The 25,201-nt window shown below is 36.0% G+C and overlaps 1 protein-coding gene across 1 annotated transcript; it reads right to left on the bottom strand.

The window, feature by feature from the left end:
• Window positions 1–6,380: 6,380 nt before the first annotated feature.
• On the bottom strand, window positions 6,381–24,978 carry LOC135086760 (USP6 N-terminal-like protein). The gene is made up of 7 exons (XM_063981543.1): window positions 24,414–24,978; window positions 22,777–23,430; window positions 22,529–22,703; window positions 22,077–22,312; window positions 20,993–21,054; window positions 15,849–16,041; window positions 6,381–8,238 (listed from the first exon to the last, which is right to left on the bottom strand). The coding sequence occupies exons 1-7, from the start codon at window positions 24,554–24,556 to the stop codon at window positions 7,866–7,868; spliced, it is 1,836 nt and encodes a 611-aa protein (XP_063837613.1). The 5' UTR covers window positions 24,557–24,978; the 3' UTR covers window positions 6,381–7,865.
• Between the last annotated feature and the right edge of the window lie 223 nt (window positions 24,979–25,201).

The following is a 25,201-nucleotide window of genomic DNA, read 5'->3' as shown; positions in this document are numbered from 1 at the left end:
GCGACGTTAGGTGGTGTGCATAGCGTCAGAATATGCGCTTTTTGTGTTTCCATCCACTCACCAGTCGGCGGCGCTTGCGCTGAGAAACGAAGGTGTACAGGAAGGATTTTTGTTTTTTGCCCAGCCGCAGTAAGTTTTTACGTCAAATATATGAGCCCATAAGTTGCCTTATATGCTATTTGTTACCAAGATATTGTTGTCAATAGTTTATCCAGGCTCTAAACTTTGTATCGACAGCGAATTATTGGCAATCACCGTAAAAATGACTGAATTTTAGGTTAAGTTCTCTTGACTACCTACTTGGAACAATTGTACCAGTCTCCATGGGGTCAATTGTAGCGGTACAATCAACCCCGTGGTACAATTAACCCCCGGAACCTTATTTTATACTTACTACATAATATTTTAAATGGGTTATAATAAAATAAGTTATTATTAAAACATTCACGTGGTTATTATTTTTTCAATTTTATGCATACCTACCTACTGAAATAGTCTAGACTCATTCATAGTTGCATGCATTAAGCATTAATTAAATACATACTTAACGTGTTTTATTAAATAAGTAGGTAGATGTCGATAAAAAGGTTATAGAAGTACCTAAATGCCTACTTAAAATATTTTAATATAGGTTTCCAAAACCCTTCTGAATATGTACATTTTAGCTTAATTCAGTAAGTAACTAAGTATTTGAACGTTTTGTTTTGGATGCCTCGGCGTAGAGTCAAAAGTACAGATCGCGGATCAACGGATCTATTCCTTTATGAACAGGCTTATTAAAAAATCTTAAAAGATCGAAGCAGTAGTAGGTATAAATAATCAGGGTCAATTGTACCAGGGGTCAATTGTACCCTCATACAAAAATAGATTTTTCAGTTTTGATATTTCTATCATTGTTATTATGCTTATTGTTGTTTTAGAAGCAATATCCGAGCCAAATAGATGGCATAATATTATGTAGAAACAGTTAGTTTTTTCGTTTTCATGGAAGAAAAGTGATTGATTTGTTTTTAAACTTAAGTGTTGATTTTTCATACTTGTTCCTAAATATTTTCGATCTCAATTAATAAATACTGATGATTGTAGGAGATTAAGAGTACAGAATAGGGGAGAGGGGGGCAGCTTTGGACAGGGGCAGCTTAGAACAAATGAATTTAAAAATCCCTGGTTTAGGCTACAATGGTATAAATCATAATTTATATTGCCACCACTGATGCGCATAGCTGTCACATCTCATTTTTAATATTTAACTGTAGGTTAACCGGTAAAAGTGTTTTTTTGTTTTTGACTGCCAGTTTCGCACTTTTTTATTTTGGTTCTAAGGTTTTTGTGGATGTAGTTTTATAAAATAGTGAGTGGTTTGTTTACTATATGGAAGTTTAAATAGTTTCAATGAAGATTTAATAAGAAATTGCAACATAAAAGTATGTTTCGTTACTAAATTTATGTTTTTTTCTGGAAATATACCCATGGGGCAGCTTTGAACGAAATGGTTGGGGCACCTTTGAACTTTATAAATTTTCTCTTTTAAGTGGTATTATGAAACTTTAAGTTTTCTAATACTTCGTAGAAGGTTCTTACATAAAAAATAAGCAGATTGCTTTACTGTGACAGATAAAATTTCAAGCTGGGTGAAGTCCGGGCAAAAGCTAGTTTTAGTAGTTGATTGATATTTTTTAAATTATGCAGTTTTGTCTTTGATGTGTCATTAAAAAGAAAGTTTATTAGTATTTAGTTAATTGATATATCTTATATTTACTTTTTTTAAATAATATCCCTAAGTTTTGTGTTACTTTGTACAAAGTGATTTAAAATAAAATAAACATGTTAAATTGATCCCAAATGACACTGATCATTTAGAATTTTGTTTATTAATTATTTAAAAAATACACATTCATAAATATTTAGTTTTATTTCATTGAAAAAAATACTAATTCAAAACTGCCCCAGGCGTGTTCAAGGCTGCCCCGACTACGGGGCAGTTTTGAACATTTACAGGTCTGTGCAAAAATCTAAATATCTTAATAAGCGTTCATGAATAATTAAGAAGAACATCATTATTTTGTTGTGTGATAACCATGACCTCTATCTAGGAAGAAAAAATTAATGAAACCAGTCAAATTTAGAAGATATTTAATAAAGTATGAAAATTGTTCAAAGCTGCCCCCCTCTCCCCTACCAATAAAGGTGATGATTAGATAAACATAACTACTTTTATTGCCTCATATACACCGTGTTACTTTGCATTCTTGCCATATTCACAGAGATAAAAGTAGGGCACAATACCTATTATTTAAGATAAACAAGAGACTCCCATAAAGAAAGTACACTGAGTTTTTAGTAAATTTGGTTTTGCAGTACAAATTTGAATAAACCAATTTTGTCTCGCACTTTCTACAGGTGCAAGTGGAATAAACCTAGTGGGCGTGGCCTAGTTCTTATTAATCTGTGATGTTTTATGGCTCTGGGTACCAGCCTTTTTATCCAATCATAATAATTATTTTAAAATACTCTTCAGTTGATTTTAGATTTTCCTTTCTACTCTCAGATTCTACTTTACGGGCTTAGGACCGTCAAAAATACGTAATAATTATTAGGCTTTTAATTAATTTATAACATTGTTCCCTATTTTTACAAATTAATAAATTAAGTATGAAATGAAATCACCTTATTCACAATTAATCATTTATTTATGAGTTCCTACTTACAAAGTTTACGTACTGCGAAGCAAGTGTTCAAAGTGTCCTCCGTTCTGATGAAGGCACAGTCAAGCACGGCGAAGCGTAGGTATTTCGCTTTAGTTTTCGCAACACATAAACGTTTTGTCTCACAGTTTCGCTGAAACAATCCTTTCACGTAACACGTTTACACTTTTTATCTCTTCTGCGCATACCAGGTCGTTTCAAGTCACTCCAAAAATAATAGTCCATTGGTGTTAGGTCCGAGGATCGTGGTGGCCAAGCTACTGGACCCCCTCGTCTAATCCACTGTTAATCCATTATTCGCGCACTTGACGTCCTTATTGTGGGGGAGCACCATCCTGCTGGTAGTAGAGCATTTGGTGTAACGCTAAGGGTACGTCATCAAGCATTTCGTTTAAGACGTCTTGCAGTCACTCCAAGCACCATTTTGATTAAATTATTCGTTAGTTGAATACACTTCAGTCATTTTTGTATTATATTTTTAACGTAATTTGTGATTGATGGATTTCTCAGTTTTTTACAAGTGTCAAAAAGACATTTTAAAGACAATTAGATTGCAATAGATATTTAAAAATACAATAAAAAGTAAAAAAGTCTCCATCGCCATCGCTAACAAGTGATGTGCATGCGTTACGATAGTTAGTGATGTGTTTAACAGATTGTCGATAAAATAAAATATTCAAAATTAAAAATCAAAATTTTCGGGCATTATTTTTTAACGGATTTGTGTTCAGTATCAGTAATATAGTTACCTCTGTAAATATGGCAAGAATGCAAAGTAACACCCTGTATTATTGGTACAATTGACCCGTTGTAGGGGTCAATTGTAACATGAGACATCGTACAGTTCAAATTGGTTTTTCATCAAGTATTCGAAGGAATAGTTAAACTCTGCATGCTTAAATTTGTAGCTTAAGAGTCTAGTTTTTACAGCATCCTAACAGAATAAGTTATAATTCATTAGATTTCTCAATATTGAACAATTTCCAAAAAATGGTACTATTGTCCCCGGTCTACCCTACACCGTAAAACATATGATTGAAGAGCAAAACCCTTAAATTATTTAATTTACACTAACTGGTGCTTATAGTAAACTATTTAGCTTACCTACACAAAATTATAAAATATATAAGACTGGCTTGCCCAATTATCTTAATACATAAGTAAATAGAAATGGCACAACTTTTTGTTGAACATAATAAATTTTGGACGTCTACAGTATTTGCTCTAAAACAACGAAACAGTGCTATCTATTTCTTTCGAAAATATGCATCGATAAGTATTAACACACTATTCATCACTAAATCTATAGTAAGTTCTAATTCTTTGCTATTCTATTTATTTTCTGAAACTGCTAAATAATTTAGAGGTAATTTATTAAGGCAGAACGATGTGAAGTATTATGGAAGCCAAGTAGTGTATCAAAGTCAGCTGTATCGCTGTGTACTGAACGTTTTATCTAGCTAGTCTACAAACCCTATCCTTGTTTACAACCTGACAAGATTTACTGGCCAAATACAGGATTTAATTTATATTTGTAAGATACAACTGTAAATCTATACCTTTTCGAGATAATCGCAATTTAATGACATTTCGATTATCACTAAACTTTTATTATCTCGCAAAGTATTTCAAGTATGAATAGTTATCTTGAAAAAATGCAATTTCAACCAGTTTGATAGTAAGAATAAAATTGAGGTACAGTCAGCGTCGAATAGTAGTGATACCAATAGAGGCCAAAAAGTTGACAACACCACCCTATTCCCATTGTAACAATGACGTGTTGTGAACTTATTGGCTACTTTGAGGCCTCAGCCTCGAACTTAGCGGGCAGCGGGGCGGGAGCGGCGGCGGCGCTGGAGCGGGGCGGGCAACGCAGACCCGTTCTCGAAACAAGCGGGCAGCTCGCGCGGCGCTTTAGCGGCGAAGTGTTGTGTTCGGGGTTGTGTTGTCGAGATATTTGTTTTTATTCGCAAACGAAATGTCTGAACAACGGCGACAATTTTATTTCGATTCAAATTTATTCCTAACGCTCGATTTGTTGTGGCCAAAAGAAGGAGTGCGCTGCCCGCTCGTTGCCCGCTCCCTCGCCGCTGCCCGCTCGTTGCCCGCTGCCGCCCCGCTGCCGCGCCGCTGTTTTCGAGAACCGGTCTATTTGATTTTACGCATAAGATCCTGCCGCTCCCGCGCCGCCGCCGCCGCCGCCCCGCTGCCCGCTAAGTTCGAGGCTGAGGCCTAAGTGTCACGAACTATTATAACGCTGACTGTACCAATAATCCTGCATGCCTCGAATTAAAAGAGCTGATACGAATAGAAAGTATAATAAAATCCTCACAATAATTTATCTGTAGGTGCAGCCTATTCACATTTAAGGAGTTTTACTGATTATTTATTTTATTAAACCACTACTAGTTGAAAAATGGCAGCTCAAAATTTAGCTTGATGAATGAAAACTTCAGTTTTAAATTAGTGCAGTCATCAGAAAAGATGTTTTCTTCCAAGTTTTTCAACTTTTATTATAACTGTTTTATTTTATTGTTACTGACACTGGCAGTATTTTTGCACGGAGAAAAGAGACCGATACGCTCAATCTTAATTTAGTTTAAGACACTGTCAGCATCTCTACAATTCTATAATGTTTTGATGAGCATGATAAAGTATGTGTGAATGATCCTCCTATCCATAACTATGGTGGTACAGCAGCTCAAACCATAATTAATTATTAAATATCAATCCGTCAGACTTTGGAATCTACAAAACTTTACAGTTTAGCACAATCTGTAAATCCTTTGTTCAACTAGCAGCTTATGTTTCTATGGTGACAGCTAATGTACTCTAGTCAATATGGCGACACCTACGCTAGCCGGCCAAGCCTAACTGCCTAATAAACTTTCCACATCCATACAAACAAACATCTTGATCATTCTCCCAAGTCAGCAGCAACAAAAATGTCCATTTTAACTAATTCCTTCGTGTCAGCTCTTTTCAACAACTTGTACTTAATTTAACATTGACTTGCACATCTTAAATCTAATATATCAATAACAGTTTAACTGACATTATTGCAATTCTCACTGTAGGTTTATAATTCGCAGATAATTCAAAACCACCAACTTTAAAATTTCACGTTCCAACACATTCCATAAACTTAAATATACAAATAGAATGTATATAGTGATATAATTAAATTCATACCAACTGCTACGCTTTTACGTAATTAGTCCACACTAGCAAAATGATGTACAGCAATAAATAATATCTAACTATCTAGCATCGTAACTAACTTTGTAAAATTACTTATTACACATTTATCATCTTGTATATTGATGTATGTATAATTGTATATGTTACCGCTAATTTGTGTTTATTAGTTAATATTGACTTGTTAATCTTGTAAGTTTTTGCACTAACTAGTTAATCTGCAGAGTGCTAAGTGGATAATTTATAACTACAATAAAGTATTAGATAGTGTATTTTTTGTTTAATAAAACATTGTCATTGATCGGAATAATATACAGAACGAACTAACTTATTCATTTGTTCAAGCACGCGATTGTACGATATTGTACCGTAACACAAACAGTGAACAATCTCAAAAACCTGTCTGTTACTCTCATTCCGTTACTAAGAAAACTAACTATTCATAAGAAGAGAGCAATACTCTTCTACTTACTGTACACATATTAATTTGCAGATTGCCTAGTTATTGCGCGTATTACACATTTAAACGGTAACACATAAATATTATAATTTGAGTCGAGATTCATTGATCACATTCAATCTGGGGAAAAGTTTTGAGAATCAGTGGTTTTCAACTTTTGGAAGATTTATGAAACGTCGAAGTTGTCTTAAGCTGATGACAAAGGTTTAAATACAATTGTACCTATTTTTACCCGACTGCTCCAGAAGGAGGGTTATTGAAAATCATGTAAATATGCATGTTCTGTGCGTGTGCCTCTCCCGAAAGTGGGATGAAGCAGCTGCCATACTATTGCTTATAAAATGAGTATTAAATGCATGGAACAAATAAACACGATTCTAAATAATAATTCATGGTTGCAAAACGTATACGTGTCAGAATACAAATGCAAATTTAAAAAAGGTCGAGAATTTCTGTTACCTTTATTCGCTTGTATGGAAGACCATGTCCAGCAGAGTCTCTGTTGAAGCAAATGAATGACCTTTTCTAATCAAAAACACATTTATCTCAATTTTCTAAGCCTTGAACATGCTCCAGCGGCATAACGTTAACTTGTCTTGGTCTCAGTCATCAGCTTTAGACTTGAAATTTTCTACACAACATATAAAAATACACTATTTCTTTCTACATACTACCCAAACATACAGAAACCTAGATACACCTAAATAAAATAAAAATAATAACTTACAGACATGAATAAATAAATAAAATAAGTATTTAGCATGCACACAAATGATGTTAAATATATTTTATACGTTAGTTAAAATATTGCGTTATACATTTTAATTCCAAATATATACAACTAAATGCATAATAAAACAAAATACATAACAATATCACCGTAATTCCAGGAACGACTTTGCTTTTTCCAATTGAACTATTTAACAGTCAAAGTAGTACTTGAACTAACGTATATTTATGTAATCGTGAAACAAACGGTTAATTTATAAATGATCAACATTATTACATACTTACAATACAGAACACTATCGCAAGCGATTCATCTTTTAAAGATACATAATAATAAACGCCTGTTATAAAATAATTTTTAAATGTCAGCAGTTTCTTGCATTTCCTACTGGCATTAGATTCATTTCCTAATATTTAGTTAAGATAGGTCGTCTCATAAATAGTAAATATCAATGACGCGGTCACTAAATTAACTTTTATGACTAACATACAATTTACAGATCCAACGTTAACATTATCAGATTGTTTATTCCTCGAGTATAATAAAATTTCCTTTTAATTAAGTCTACTCTAAATTATCTATACATTTATTTAATGAAGATCTTTTACACAGCGCTGTCGGCGCTTCTAAAGCCGATTACATACTTTTACAATTTTACAATTACCAAATATAAACAGCTAGATCAGATGAACAAAGTTAATTAGCGCTGACGCAGTATGCTTACTCTGTGCTCAATTATGGCAGTTATCGATTAATCTAATTGAAATTCAGTTTATTTAAGATCGTACAGATCCTGAGATTCTATGTATCTTTGAGTGATGATGCGACCGGAGTCGACTACCGGAGTCAGGAGTTCCTCAGATGGCACTTGGATTCTGATTCTGTTGTCGGATGGGAGGTTATTGGCCCCGTTGCTTGGGTAGAAGCCCAGGGTCATCGGTTTGTGGTGTTCCTCGTAGGCTTTGTATTTGGAGGGGCTGACGGGGTGTAGGTGGGAGGGGCTTGCCGCGAGCGGGTTGTAGGTCACGTGGATACGTACCACGTCATCGGAGAGCGGGGAGACGGACGGTGGGTGCGGGGTGGCGCGGGGGGTGGAGTGCGTGGTCGACGGCGCCCTCTGTATACTCAGCCCGCATATTCCTGACCTGGAATCGAGAACAATTGACGGTGAATTTTGGATGAAATCACGTTGAAAGTTTTAAGAGATTACGCAGCTACGAGTATAGATTGTGCAACGATCTTATTTGGTAGAATTAGATATAGTAGATACTGGGACGAGTAAGCCTAGGCGCAGACCACAGATTTTTAGTTGGCCGATAGTTGGGTCGGGCTGTTGATCAGTATGGAGATGTATGAAAGTGCGCACATTACACCGATTTGGTATCGGTCGATTCTTTGTGCAAACTAGAATCGGGCCCAACTATCGGTCAAATAAAAGTCGGTGGTCTGTGCCTAGGCTAAAAGAGCTTTTTATAAGATAAATGAATTTGAATATTTGGGATTTTATCATTTAAAATTCTAAATGACTGTCCCTAAATACGAATAATCAGCACTAAGGCAGTCGATTTCATTTAAATCGAAGTTTTTAGGCCCACTTTTGTGACATAATAATACTAATACTATACTACTATGAGCGTTCTTGATTATGTAATCAAGATTAAGAAAGCTTAATAATAATCTGATAAGTGTAACTGCCTCAATAAAATTATTATCGCATTTTTATGGTCTCGAGTAGTACTAGTAATTAGGCTATTAGATAGTTTTATGTATGTAAGTTTTATAGCCCTGAAAAATAATCCCATTTGATAAGACGGTTTTCGTACCTACATATTATAGATACAGGGCGTAAGGAACAAATAGAAAACTCTGATTCTTAACTTAGAAGTATGGTATGAACTGAATCACTGTTTGTGATTTTGTCAACCTGTTCCTTATACATACCCTGTATACATTAGCAGCTATATGTAAAACTACTTAAAAGGGTTTAATTTTGTAGCTAATAGGTATAGTCATTGAAAATGGTACAACAAATATGCTATTTTAATATCTTGTTTATAGACAAGCTTTAAAAATTAGGAACCAATAAGAGAAATGCAAGAAGAGTGACGTTATCATCATCAAAGAACAGTCAAACTCGCATGAAAAATATGTACATGTAAAAAGAATAGTTGTATTTACCTATGTGATATAATTAAGTACGGATTCTGATTTAATTGTCATATTTTAATATAGTCATTTGTGTCGTTTATAGATATAACTAAAGCCTGGTCCGTGAGCACGCAGAATTTTGTCCAATGACCCCAAGCTACGTGCTCACGGACCAGGCTTTATATAACATGCATTATTCCATTTGTAAAAATGTTTCAGTAAATAAACGTTTTAGAGTATGTAATTACCGATAATATTTAATTTGTTTTTGAATTAGAGAACATAAAGTAATCACAGATCTAAAACTCATAATATTTCGAACAAACTCTGTAGGCAAGAATATAGCATTGCTTTACTTATCTAATTATGGAAACAGTTTTTGAAAAGAGTAAAAGTATGACAAAAATGTATCTAACTACGCTTTGCGCTGAGCGTTTTAGTAATGGATACAAATCTAGAAGAACGCTTTAATAATGGATAAACTTTAAGCAGCCTTTAGAAAAAAATTAAGCTTACCAGCGACAGCCTCGCTTGCGCTGCGTAATATAATTAAAAGCTTACCAAAGCTTGTTCGAGACTGAATTTATTAAAATTGTCATTAAACCTGTATACTGTCATACCTCGAAGATATAGAACTCCTTAGCGATCCTCGGTAAGGTTTACGGTTTCGTTCGGGGGACCGCTTAGTGTATGCCACACATCTGTGAAACATGGTTAAGCTTTTGCAGTGTCTCTTGAAGTCCCAAAGACGCTAAATGTCTGACATGACAGTGTTAGGACAAGATATTTACAAAACTGGTATAAACCATCCTAGAACTACTTGCTAACAATAGTGACTGAGTTTGTTGCGCTGCTTCTCCTCAGCGCTGCCACATATTTCCAAAGCAGTGGTAGGGTTGGGACGTGTAAAAGTGCTCTTTGAGAAAAAAATGAGTTTTATGATTTTTTTACTGCATCTGTACAGTTCACAATAGGTACTCTCATAAAGTTAATATTCCTTCGGAATAGAGCAACAACCACGAGCTGTCAAACGAAACCAATTTTGGATGACACTTGTGTGTCAGTGTCAGCAATTTTGTTTTGTACAATAAAAAATCACTGAACCAGTCACCACGTTTCTGAAGCACAATTTCTCATAAACATACACGATTTCACTCACGTAAACTCTGAAAATATATCAGACTTAAAATTTTCAGCGTGCCACTGCGAGCCTATGAACTGTCAAACAGTTGCAAAAAAACCGGCCAAGTGCGAGTCGGACTCGCACACCGAGGGTTCCGCCGTACAAACGTAGCGGTTTACAATTTATGACGTATTAAATCAAATTACTTACTAGATATCGTAGTAGTCTTTAAGTTTTGATTCCGTTGCGAGTAGTGGCGAATTTCAAAATATGCGGCGTTTTGAATTTTTGCGTTGATTTAGAATTTTTAACAGTTTAGAGGCAATTAAAATTAAAATAAAAAATAAAATTCATTTATTTTTGCAAATAGGCTTTTAAAAAGAGCTTTTACATTTCCCAATTTAAGAAGTGTTTGGTATGAATTTCAACTTTAATATCTCTAAGCGTTCATGTGAAAAAGGGTAGGTAGTAAGTTTATAATTATTAAAAAATATATAATATTTTATGTAAATGTAAGCAAAAATAATATTTTAATATTTTATGTAACTTCAAATTTATCATTTTCGCAATTTTTCCTTTATCTGTACTATATAACGTTGCTTCGTGCCGAATTTCAAGATTCTGAGTTCACGGGAAGTACCCTGTAGGTTTTGATTCCCTAGCGTGTGACGGAAATTCGTCTAAGGTGTCGGTATAAACTGCTGTATCTTTTGATCTCGTTAACTTAGAAGTTTGATTTTTTCACTGCTTAAAGGGACAATAGACCTAGGTATTTGGTATAAATTTCAATTTGATATCTTTATTTGTTCGTGAGAAATAAGGTAGTAAGTTTCATTTTATTAAAATATTTTTATTATACTATACAGGGTGGAATTTTGTAATGCCACCTGGAGGGAAAGTACTCGTAATACTGTAGATACAAAATTTTACTCAAAGGAAACATTCCTTAATTTAGGAAAAGAAATAGAACTGCATTCAAAGATTTCTAAAAATTTGCTTGTCACACCCGGGAATCGAACCAACTAAAATCTGTTAAAAATTACACCCTGTATTTTTATTGCATCTATCGTTAGGGTTAAGTATAAGGATGAAATCTCTCTAACAAACTTGATAAATCAAATGAAAGGAAAACGATGAAATATTAAATTGTTTTTATTATTTACAGAAAATTGTAAGGTATGGTAGTGATTTTTTTTTTTAATTTTCGAAAATCTTTGAATGCAGTTCTCTTTCTTTTTAAAAATAATGGAATGTTTTCTTTGAGTAAAATTTTCTATCTACAGTATTAAGAGTACTTTCCCTCCAGGTGGCATTACAAAATTTCACCCTGTATAACTAAAAAAATGTGATTTTCGCAATTTTTCCTATATTTGCATTATATGACAATGCTTCATACCAAATTTCAAGATTCTGAGTTTACGGGAAGTATCCTGTAGGTTTTGATTCCTTTGCGAGTGTCGAAAATTTGTTGAAAATATCGACATAATCGGCTGTATCTTTTGATTGGTTTGGCTTAGAAGTTTGATATTTTCACAGCTTAAAGGGACAATAGACCTGAGTATTTCGTGTGAATTTCAGCTTGATACGTCCACGCGTTCTTGAGATAAAAGGTCTTGACAGACAGACAGACAGACAACAAAGTGATCCTATAAGGGTTTCGTTTTTTCCTTTTGAGGTACGGAACCCTAAAAACGGTTCTGTTCGACGTGACCGACGGCATCATGCATCTTTTTTTATCACAGTGTGACATCTCGCCCGTACAGTCCTTTGTTGCTTTATTCCGCCAGGTATATTCACTTTATGGGTAGTCTAGAGCTACTTATTTAATGAGTTAGCACTCGTGGTGCTAATCTACGTTAAATGATCAATGCTTATAATGTCCTTACATCTCTTCTTGGCTGTTAGTGCATTGTATGATACTACCCAAAATCATGTCTTCATTTATGGTGTCTATGATTACTTTGTGATCTCAAATTTAAAATCAAATAAGGTGATAGTTGCAAACTAGTTATCTGGCTACGGGCTTAGGTAAGTATAAATTTAATTTATTTACAGCAGCTGGATAATGAGACATCTTAAAAAAAATTCAGAGGTATATACGAACACAAAGTTGTTATACCGGTCATAGCGTAAGCAAAAATAAGCTGTTCATTCGTAGATGGTAAAACAGAGTCGATTATCCAACTGTTTTATCAACTCATACGCAGAATATTATACTCGCATATCATACCAAACTATCTTTAAATTCGCAAAACATCAATGACTCATTTTGAACAAGATGGTTTGTGATATAAAATTAGGATTTTGATGCGATAAGCATGTGCAATGGTAATATACCAAATTCGCAATTTGCATAAGATGTTTGACCAGGCCTGGCTCACTCCGCGCGGTACATCCGATAATTACCTACAGCGAAGCGCCCCGCCGGCGGGTATTATATCAGTCGAGTGTCACGCGCGCGCCCGTCAGGACGCTGGCGTGCGTTGTAGTACCTAATTCTATGATCGAAGTATTATTACAAAATGGACATAAAGAGAAAGAAATATTATTGTGCGGCGTTCGGGTGTTTAAATTCGAAAATAAATCTACCGGATTTATCTCTTTTTTCGCTTCCCAAAGATGCTGAAAGGTATGTTGGCCATGTAGGTAATCAATAATTCTTAGGATAGTATAGGAACCTAACCTACCATGACTACTGCTCAGAATGCGTTCGTTCGTTTCAGCAAATTAATGACGTCCACTGCTGGACAAAGGCCTCTCCCAAGGCTTTCCATAATGAATGCGTACTTACCTACATACGTTCGTTTCAGCCAAATGACGTCCACTGCTGGACAAAGGCCTCCCCCAAGGTTTTCCACAATGAACGGTCCTGCGCTGCCCGCATCCAGGCTCTTCCCGCGACCTTTACCAGATCGTCGGTCCACCTAGTAGGAGGCCTGCCCACGCTACGTTTTCCAGCCCGTGGTCGCCACTCGAGAACTTTCCTGCCCCAACGGCCATCGTCTCTACGAGCTATGTGCCCCGCCCACTGCCACTTGATTTTAGCAATTCTGCGAGCTATGTCGGTTACTTTGGTTCTCCTACGGATCTCCTCATTTCTGATTCGATCACGCAGGGAAACTCCGAGCATAGCCCGCTCCATCGCCCTTTGGGTGACCTTGAGCCTTCTTATGAGGCCCATAGTAAGCGACCACGTTTCGGATCCATATGTCAACACTGGCAACACACACTGCTCGAAGACTTTCGTCTTGAGACACTGCGGTATTTCGGACATGAGTATATGGCGAAGCTTCCCGAACGCTGCCCATCCGAGTTGGATTCGACGATTGACCTCTTTCTCGAAGTTGGACCTACCTAACTGGACTGTTTGTCCCAGGTATACATAATTGTCGACAACTTCGAGTGTAGAGTCTCCAACCTTCAGAGGAGTGGGTGCAACACGGACATTAGACATGATTTTTGTCTTGTCCATGTTCATTCTGAGGCCCACTTGTTGAGAGGCTCTACTGAGGCCATCGAGCATTGTGCCTAGATCCTCCAAGGTCTCAGCCATGACTACGATATCGTCCGCGAATCGAAGGTGGGTGATGTACTCGCCGTTGATATTTATGCCAAATCCGTTCCAGTCCAGAAGCTTGAAGACATCTTCCAGGGCGGTGGTAAACAGTTTTGGAGATATGACGTCTCCCTGTCTTACCCCTCGCTGCAACTGGATAGGTTTCGAATCCCGATCCTGGAGGCGGACCGACATTGTGGCGTTTTTGTACAAACCCCTCAACACTTCGATATATCGATAGTCGATTTGGCACCTTTGGAGAGACTGTAGCACTGCCCAGGTCTCGACCGAATCGAAGGCTTTCTCATAATCCACAAACGCCAGGCAAAGTGGTTGATTATACTCCTCGGTCTTCTGTATAATCTGCCTTAGCGTATGTATGTGGTCTATGGTACTAAAGCCTTTTCGGAAACCGGCTTGTTCGGGAGGCTGGAAGTCGTCGAGCCTGCGAGCGAGACGATTCGTAATGACTCTTGAAAACAGCTTGTAGACATGGCTCAGAAGTGAGATGGGTCTATAATTCTTCAATAAGGTTTTGTCACCTTTTTTGAAGAAGAGTACCACCACACTTCTGTGCCATGTCGTAGGCGTTTTTCCTTCGAGGATGACGGAATTGAACAGCTTCTGAAGAGCCCTCAGTACCGGCGTTCCGCCTGCCTTCAAAAGCTCAGCCGTGATTCCATCATCACCCGGTGCCTTGTTGTTCTTCAGCTGTTTGAGAGCCATTCTAATCTCGTACAGACTGACGTCCGGGATATCTTCGGTATAGTGTCGGGTCAGTCTAGCTCTTGGGTCTTCGGCTAGATTTGTGACAGGTGCACGTACACTCGTGTATAATTGTCCGTAGAACTTCTCGACCTCTTCCAATATCTCCGGCCCCGACGAAATGGCTCTGCCATCCTCTGTCTTCAGCTTGGTCAGTTGACTTTGGCCAACAGACAGATCTCTTGCGAACACTTTAGAGCCTTTAACCTACATACGTACCTTATTACAAATAAGTATATTAATTATTTTTTTACTAGACACTACTAGACAGCAACCCTAACAGCGTAAGAAGAGTTCAGAGGCACGCGATAGAAAGAGACAAAACTTGTAGGTGAATAAAATTGTAGGTACGTAGTGCTGTGCGAGCTGAATTCCACTGTATCGCGTCGTAGCAAGACTCGCATTTATTTAAATCGTCTTGCGGAGTAATCCTTCTGTACCTGTACTATTACTTATTCTGTGGTTTGACATCATACTTTGATGTTTTGCGACAGTGACGAATGAATACTGGCTGCAATAGCCTTCCTAATAAACAGGGTGTTTAGGATACTCAAGTACTCCACCTTTTCCTTGAAAGGGGTTATACTAGAGCCTTAGAGGTCATTAATAACAAATTACGTCCAGTGAACCAGGGGTCGAAACTGGATAGTTATCGATTTTTTATTATTAACTTATAACTGAAGAATAAGTTTGGCACATTGGCATTGACAGTTTCACTATGGGAAATATGTCAAAATGCCAAGGTTATTCTTCAGTTAAAAGATATCTGACGATTGAAAAATCAGCCTTTAGTGAATAAATTACTCAACCCTAAAAATTGAATTGATACTTTTCTTAAAGCTGAAAAAATTGTGATCATTTTGAAAAAAAAAAGCGCTTGGCCATAACTTACATAATCTCAGAAATAAAAGGTCTTTAGTAAAAATATTTTTTATTTTCTTAGCTTTTTTTATTTTTACTGGACATCATTGTTGCTAATGATCCTAGTATTACCCCTGTCAAGGAATAGGTCAAGTATCCCCTATCACCCTGTGTGCGCTCAACAGCCCCGCGATTGCCAGGTGCCAACTGGCGAGCGTAAACACAGCTGTCATTTTGGGTTCAAATTAATATGATATTCTGCGTATGACTAGCCCAGCCCGCGTCTACAAAACAAATCTCACCCATCTGACCCAGTGCCGTCGTCGCTGACGTTGCTGTGTGTATCGAGCGAGTTGTCAGGAGCGTGCGACCGCCCGCTGGAGAACACGCTAAGGTCCGCGGTACTCGTCACGCTCGTGTCGGCCAGGGAGCGCCGCGACCCCAGCGCTGACGCAGAATCGTCGCAGCGCGCCCCCGCCGCCACACCGCTGTGCTCTGCAAAATTCAACAAAATAATGCCAAACACCAACACGCACGATCGTGACTCAACCTTCAAATTAAGCTTTAATCAACTTCAACAGACTAGTTATTTATTCCTGTCTCAATTTTCTTACAATAAACACAACAATAAAGTAACAGGCATAACGAAGCAAAATGACAAAAACATATGCATGCAAAATAAAGACTTATAAAGTACTTACCTCAAATCTTATGCAACGCTATGTTCTCAAGCAAAGGAATTAGGACCACACCAAACGCACATGCATTTCTAATGAGTTTTATGAATAAAACGAACGTAAAAATCTCTGCTCAGATCCTGATAAACATAAATTGGAATTAACTCTTATAAATAATTTGACTTATTTACATTACGGTAAAAACTATTGTGGGAAAACCGTTAGTTTCGCTTTGGATGTTTTTTTGTGTTTGCGAGGATTGACGAGGTATCCATGGGGTTCGTAGGTGACGTAGGCGAGGACTGGGCTTGGTACGGGGGTGGGGAGGTGGATGTCCACGGATGCTTGGGAGGGGCGGAGAGCGGCGCCAGAGGAAGTGTTCGCACCTAAAGTAAAAACGAACAGTCAATATTTATCGAAACTGTGCAATCTAACGGGCCGTTGTGGTCTTAACTATTTAGTTTGTCATATTTTTATGATACTCATCATTTTTATGATATCATATTGTAATTATCAAGACATTACTTGTGTAAGTGATCCTATGTCCTTGTAAATAAAAAGCAAATTATATTTGAATGCAGACTTTAAACAATAGGCTACGATCAGGTAATGTGCGCTTCCTCTACATTCAGCACATTTGGTGACATTAATTCTAAACAACTAAAACGTACCATTTATTACTTTTCTATGTCTGAATTCTATAAATATTTGGTGTCCTCAAACCACCACAGGCGGCAAAACTAAAAATAAAACGAGATATAATTATATCGTTTCAAGATGTTGTAGAACATCAATAAATTGAGTAAAGCATGCTTTAATATTGTTCGTGAGCGATCTAATGAAATACGAATTACTTAGTATTTAATTTATTTAATAACTTTATATGTTTAGTGTTTTTATTTCAATTAGATTTAAAAGGTACGTTCACTCGCAACTCTTAAAATTAATCAAATTAAAACAATGATAAGTAAATACTATGATGTTGTGTTTACATAAACAAAAAAAGGTGATATAGGTGGGTTTATGTGACAAGTTGAACATGACAAAACATCAGTACCTAAGGTTGAGCAGAGATTCTTTAGGCCAAACAGACATGATATGTAGCAGAGATAATGTGGTTATGTGCACCGTCTGATTTATATTAATAAATAAGTGAGCCCCGGTTTTGACGTGCTTAGTTAGATGTTAATGTTAAAATTGTAGAGACAGCAATATGAACACTGGAAGTCACAGAATGCGATAAGCAGGCATCATGTTTTGAGGAGACCGATATGGTTTTTACAGTAGCTGCAATAGTCTGATAAAGTTGTAGTTAGTCAACCCACTCAGTTTGACAATTATAATGAACTTGTAGGTAATATAATATTCATCGCCGCTTGAGTTGCGATTCATGCAGTTCAGAAATTCAAACTTGAACAATGGTTTCCCTTGTAAAAAAGTTACCGATTCTTATTTTTTCTTTCTTTGTTTATTAGATTTTTGTCACGTCTGAAATTTTACTACAGAATAAACACTTAAGACTGCAAGAGAATCGACTAATAGATCAGCATGGGTCATGTAATTATGTGTGATGTAATTACTAGCAATTCGGCTTTTAGACTGAGGGCCAATGGAAACAATTTTTTTTTGTCTTATCGATAAATGTACTCGATGATAAGTAGGTAGAAGATCAGAAACAAATGTATCTAAAAGCATTCAAACCTACACAAATATGCTGATATCACTATCAAAACGTATGTTAGAAATTTAACAGACCCAGATAATAAATTATTTAGATAAAAATGTAATCTCCGCTTTTACCGCTCATTTTGCACTTTGACAGCACACGTTTTAATCCTCCGTTCAAAGGTCCTTTACGTCTATTTTGATGCTGTTCTCACTCAATAGACTAAAATTCAAAGTCATTGATGTATCATACACTATGTAAGTTGGCCCAAAACTATGTGGAATTACTAGTAATCGTTTTGTTTTTTTAACATGTTGTTAAGATGGTTATCAAATTACATAAACAATAATGGGATTAATGTTATAAAAATTACGTGGAGACGTTTGCATGGAGTCTTTTACTGCATTTTTTTTGTCCTATTATAATAGTTCAAGCCTAAATAAATAAGGGACTTTTTTGCACGCTATTTTTTTTTTTGCTGTATGTGTGTTATCCATTTAATGTCCCGTGAATTTAATCACTATAAATAATATTACAATTAAAAACTCCCTTATTAATAATGGGTAATAGTTAGACAAGTTAAGTATACAGTTTTGTGGCGAAGAATATTGTACACAAAGCATACAAGATGAAACATTGAATTAGTCACATAATTTCGTTCTCCTCAAACCATATAACTTGTTAAATATATACCTACGCGCCGCGGTGTTAATCATGACATAAACCCACCGCCATACCACCAACATAACCATGCTAGTGCATTATATACTACATAATAACTTAACACTAAAATAGCGCTTTGATTTAGGTTAAACGTGAAAATCTAATTGACAAGCATTGAATAGTACAGTCAGCGTCAAATAGTGAGCCAGACCTAGGCTGGGTTGGGTGGGCTGGGTGGCTGAGTGGTAACCAGACCTAGGCTGAGTTGCACCACCTTACTTTAACAGTAACTATGACGATAACCTGAGAGTTTTGTATGGAGTTTGACAGATTTTAAAGTTAAAATAAGATGGTGCAACCCAGCCCTAGTATTGTACAGTCAGCGTCAAATAGTTCGTGACACCCAAAGTGGCCAAAAAGTTGACAACACAACCTTATTCCAGTTGTAGTAAAGACGTGTTGCGAACTTTTTGGCTACTTTGGGTGTCACGAACTATTTGACGCTGACTGTACAATACTAGGGCTGGGTTGCACCATCTTATTTTAACTTTAAAATCTGTCAAACTCCATACAAAACTCTCAGGTTATCGTCATAGTTACTGTTAAAGTAAGGTGGTGCAACTCAGCCTAGGTCTGGTTACCTGCACGCAAACCTAGTTTATCACAAAGAATCGATCAATCGTCACATGCCTGTCGAATACTATCAATGATTAACTGATATAAGGTTATAAACAATTCAAGTATCAAGATTTTTTGAAACAGTGAGTTGCCATAATTTAGCTTTCGTGCATTTCCTGGCGGTTTTTAGTTTACCAACAGTGAGGTACTGCCAGTGCAGGAAAATTTTTATACACCTTGTTTGTTGTTAGGAAAGTTGAAATTATTGGCAAAATAATCATATTTTATAACCAGATTACGAAAGTTTAAAGGTCAATAAATGTACTTTATTTGATTATGAGGTACATGCTTAAATGCATCGATATATTATGTGTGGTGGAACCAACTAACATTTTTGCAAATGAAGTTTTTACTTGTACCTACAGTGTCATTTATCTCATTTTATACATCAGGAGTTGAAGATCCACCACAGCATGTCTATTCATATTAAATCATAAACTTAAAAGCCTAGTAATTGTGAAAATTGGTGACCATTCCTATCCTTGTGACTATTTTTTAAAATTAACACTGCTGTAAAGATTAATCAAATTGGTATTTTTGTACTGCTCGAGTAGGCCGGTTTTCATTGTCGTTTTATTGTACAAAATTGTCAATACCTACGCATATGAACGACTTGAAGACTGCCCACATTCTACATTCATTATTTCGCTAGTTAGGCGCTCATACGTTTATGTAAATGAAAATCTTCTAAAGCGTGCAGTGTAAAATATACCGATTGAACACAAGATTTTCTTAGATAAAATAATTCTAATTTTTAGTACGAAAATAAAATAATAATCTCGATTATTTTCTATCGCACGTCAAAATTTGGATTACGGCAAAAATAAATTTAAATCAAACATCTAGACAAATGCTGTTAAAACTCGCCATTCAATAACTAAAACGAATATGTGCAAAAAATAACAAAAAAACAAATGCACATACGTAAATCTATGTATAAACGGTTTCATGTAAATCTAGCTTTACAGATTAATTTGTAACATTTTTCATAGCAATTATACGGCACATTAATAAATAATGTCTTAGCGTGACCAAACCAAATATCAACATCAAATATCATAAAATCACTTCTATTGAAAACTTGTCCACTACTACTGTATTACTTATCTTAAAAATGAGGTATTTTGAATATTTGAAAGAGATCAAATACAGTCAATTTCTATAATAGGACTGACAGTGTTCTTTCTAGCGCTACCATTGAATTTTATTTTATTTCTTCCAAAATAGGCATTAAATAAGTAATTAATCCTCTACATCTAAGATACATTTATTTTATTCTTATAGCAAAGGGAGCCACTTCTGATCAACGCCTATTTTAAATCTAAAAGAAAGAAGTTATTAAAGTCATTAAATGCATTCATTTATTAGATTTATACAAAAGGCCTCTCGTATTTCGCACAGCTCGATATTCCTTACGCAAGCTTCCCAGTTTCTTTTTGAAGATCAATTGGTGGCGCTAGTAAGCGCGTATCAGCCTCATAAACCAATACTAATCGAAGTAAATAGTGTTACGTAGCGGACTAGTTCACAGTGTGCTTACCTTGAGTTTACATTAAAGTGCTGCCGAACTGCGTTAAAAAATATTATAGATTGTACAGCGCTTTGAAATTACTTTAAAAAAACTGTCGTTGATTTTTTACACACTAGCTAGCAATTACGTTTAATGTAAACTCATGGTGAAGCTACAGATGAGTGAAGTGATCAGAGCCGAGGCTCTCGTTTGAAGTGGTGCGCGAGATGGAAGGTGACACCTCCAAATTACCTGAGACTGTGTCGCTCTGAGACACCCGTAGCTCTTGCAGTTCTAACGCAGCTTTTTCATGCCTGAAAATATAATACAAGAGTGTAAATGTTTTCAGTAACACTGAACATAGTAAAAAATCAATTAATCAATCAGTCAATATACATTTCAATAAAGGAAATGCCAATATAAAACAAATATGTTGAGACAATTCAGGAGGAGTTTTCGGAAAAGTACATGTTCTCGCTCGCACAAGCCAGGAACAAAAAAGAGCAACCTCACGCACGACATAATAAGAGTAATGACATCTAATGTGATTGCCATTATGCAGGGTAGATAAATCTACATCAAAATGTAACCTGTGTCGTCATTTTTAAAGATATTGCTAACTATTTAGTGACTTCAGCAATAGTGCTTTGATGCCAATCTTGTTTTAAAAGCGAAATCTACTGTTCTCGTTATTAGGAAAGTCAGTAATTAGTAAAGTATACTACACTCGTCGTCAAATAAATCGCACCTCCCGCGACAAGCACTTTTAAACGTATGCATCCCCACTTCCCACCAATATTGGCACTACTTAAAAGCCTAGTTCTAAACTTGATTTCATTATAGGAAAGGTTTTTACCCCAAAAATGTGTCTTTAGAAGGATCCAGAGTCACTTCTTCAAAAAATAGGTAGTTACGCTTGAGCCAACTTTTATGGCTATAAAACTGTTAAGTTGGGATTAATCGCTATCCATCGGTTAAAGAGGACACGTGAGATCATTATTTGGTTTTATTACCATAAAAATTGGTCTAATTGATCCCAGAGGTGAGCCCAAAGTGAGGTCTTTTTTCAAGTCACATTTATGGTATATGTTAATCATTTATTAAGAAATTGAATGTATTTTTCTTTAAGGATATTTATTGGGCTTTCAAATAATACCAATATTGTTGGGGTACCATGATTGTGTCAGAAGAAAATCTTTAAAGTTCGCGTCGCGGAAGGTGCGATTTATTTGATGTTGAGTATATAAAAGTTGCTGTATATGCCTCTATATTCCTGTCTTAAAAAACCATCCTGTATATTGAATATTTTCATATGTCCTGTACATATTATATGCACCTTAATATCACAGTTGCTCTGGCCTGTTTTTCAGTTTCTGAAAAGTTTTCCGCCCGCTGACCGATCTTGGACTTTTTGTTTGGCTCTACAAAGTGCCCCAATGGCCGCTTTGGCAGCTCATTCGGTGGTGGCAGCCCAGGATAGTCTAATTTAGCTCGTTTTAATTCATCCATAGCCTTTTCCAAATGATAAATTACCACGTCATCCTCATAACCAAAGTCTTTGTGAAGTTTAACCTACAATAAAAATATAATATAAAATATTAATATAAAAATGCATGCATAAATGGCATAAAATTAGGACTGAATTTCCGTCTATTATGTTAATCAAATAAGAAATTATACAGAATCTGTTTTTAATAGGTGAATAATCACATCTTCAATTTGGAAATTTTGCATACTTAAACAGATATAAATGGAAAATTTAACAAATTTAAAACTGGTATTCAGTACCTGAATATAATTAACAATAAGATCCATGTCATTTAATTTCATGATTGCTTTCTTATGAAGTTTGAGTATTGTATATGCCATAGCAGTGATCACCCTCTCTCCGTCCAGCAGATAAATATCCCACACCCTCAAACATAGGCTGAATGGTACTCGTTCAACGAACACAACAAAAAACCTTAAAAAACACACATTGTTAAATTTTATGACAATGTTACAATCAAAACACTATCTAGAAAGAAAAAACAAACCATTTCAATGAGTAAAGTATAGCATCCAGGCCAAATTTGTCAAAATGATGTTTTAGTTTAGGCATAAACTTTGTGAGTATCTTATCATGGTGTTCCAGAAATCTTGTTAGCTTTGGAAAACCTTCTATGTACAGTCCATGCATGAGGTACTTTTTGTCAGATAGGAGTATAACAAGTGCCCAGAATGCGTCTTCCTCGTCCATGTACATCAACAAAACTCCAGCCAAGCCAGACATGCCCTGACAGTATCCCACCTCAGAGTTGTAAATGCTATAAGCACACAGCACATTAAACAATGAACATTGCTTTTCTGAATATCTCTCGCGGTAAAACTGGTGTTCACGGAACTGTCTATTAACATCAGAGTCTATTTGTCTTACATCCGTGGACCATAGTTTAGCTAACTTTAACATCTCCTGGTACTTCCCTGGATTTTCTGACTTTATTCTATTAACGTCTAACAGTTTGCACCAAATTTTTATTCTTAACGAATTTGGAATGCCTTTGTATATGCGCCTATGCAGCTTTTCTTTGGTAGTGGGAGAGTCCCAAAATGCGAGCATTTTAACCCATTTTTTCTCTCTTTCCACTTCAATGTTGACCTTTTGCGGCGCCGTCTTCTGCGGCAACCGTTCATCGTGGATGAAGCCATACCTGCAATAATTCTATACTGTAGCTGATGAAATCAACTAAAAATATGACTTAGGGGCTCTTGACCATCTACGAGTAAAGTTCCTACTTGACACTTACTCTGAGATGGTGAACAAGGTCCTTATCCAACCAAACAATTTAAGTAATTAACAATCACACCAAGGTCAATAATTTGATCAATTTATGTTCAGTAGCAAAACTTAGAAGGCACAGCATGTTAATTAACTTATGATGACTGCACTTAAACAAATATTTTACAAATATAACAATCGCATGTGTCATTAGGGAATCACAGTATAATTTATCAAATATAAAAAAAGAATACAAATAGAAAACGATAATATAAGAGCAAACTATAAAATAAAATAACAATCGCAAAGCAAACTATTTGCCAAAATAAAAAATTAAGAAATTAGGTACCTTATAAGTTTCTCAAAAATATTTTTCAACATTTCTATGTACACAAGCTCTTACTTTTTTTGTTATTTATTAGCAATTAATCAGAAGATTATGACAAAATTTGTTCGAACCTCTTACTCACTGAATAAAATTTTTATAAATGTGAGCCTTATTAAGTGGGTAGAACACAAACCTGTTCTAAACGGCAAAAAATTAATTTTGGAGTTGGCAACCATTTACTAAGAATGGTACAGATGAAATCAATTTCAGTGTATACCCACATACTAATTAAGAATATAATAGAATGACACCTTGTTCTATCGCTTGGCATATAAAGGTTAGCATAATCCAGTGGCTATTATAAAGTGTTAGAAGTACACATCTGAGGTCTTAAACATAAATATTTTATCAATCTCCAGCTGTGACTTTTATCTAATTCTGACCAAGATTTATAAACTAAACAAATTAGTTCACTGAACTACCACACAGGTAACCGGCCATAAAATGCTCATATCTTAACTTAATATAATATTTCGTAATGTGTAACATAGTTTCTTGAATTTCATTATAATATGACCTCATCTTACCTGTCAGTTTTGTGGTACTCTTCAAATTCGGGGTCCTCCCAAGGGTCTATTTGTCCTGTGAGATTCTCTCTTCCTCTCTCATACCTTTGGAAGATACGCTCCCGCTCCTCGGAAGCCCGCGCCAAGAGAGCCTCCTCATTCATAACACGGCCTGAGTGTGCCACATACCGAAAGACTTGAGTTAACTATTGTGGAACACAAACTCCGAAGTAAGCTTGCGTTCCTCGTTTTGTATTACGTTGTGAACACCACGAAATCATAAATTTACAGTCCTTTGTATCCATCGCTCACGAAAATCAAAGACATCACGCCCTAAACTTAAAAATTCTCGGACGCTAGTCAGTAAATTTGACATTCCCATGTCATGTCATAAAAATTGGACAAGGGCACTATTGATACATTTCGTTAGTGAGATTTCCACGTCCTAGCCCACTTTTCACACTCACAGAAAACAAAAATATCAATTCTCGTGCTAAAAATTTTAAAAAAACTCAAAACCAAAGGAAATTCGCTAGAATAATGAACACAACACACATTCATGAATTACGAAACGGAAGTTCGAAGACGTTCACATTTTATTAAAACCGGTTTGATTGACAAAGCTATTTTACAATGGTGAAACAAAACGCCAGCTCCGGTCGGTTTCTGTCACACTATAATGGCGCAAGTACACCATGCGGAAAATTGACCGAGACGAAGCGCGAGCCCGCACACCACACCGAAGTATGGGCGGAAGTGGGATATCCTTAGTCTGAGGATGGGATGCACAGTGTGTTATGAGACTGTAT

Source organism: Ostrinia nubilalis, chromosome Z (genome assembly GCF_963855985.1).
Source record: "Ostrinia nubilalis chromosome Z, ilOstNubi1.1, whole genome shotgun sequence".
Classification (NCBI taxonomy): Eukaryota; Metazoa; Arthropoda; class Insecta; order Lepidoptera; family Crambidae; genus Ostrinia; species Ostrinia nubilalis.
This window is presented reverse-complemented; position numbering and strand designations above follow the sequence as displayed.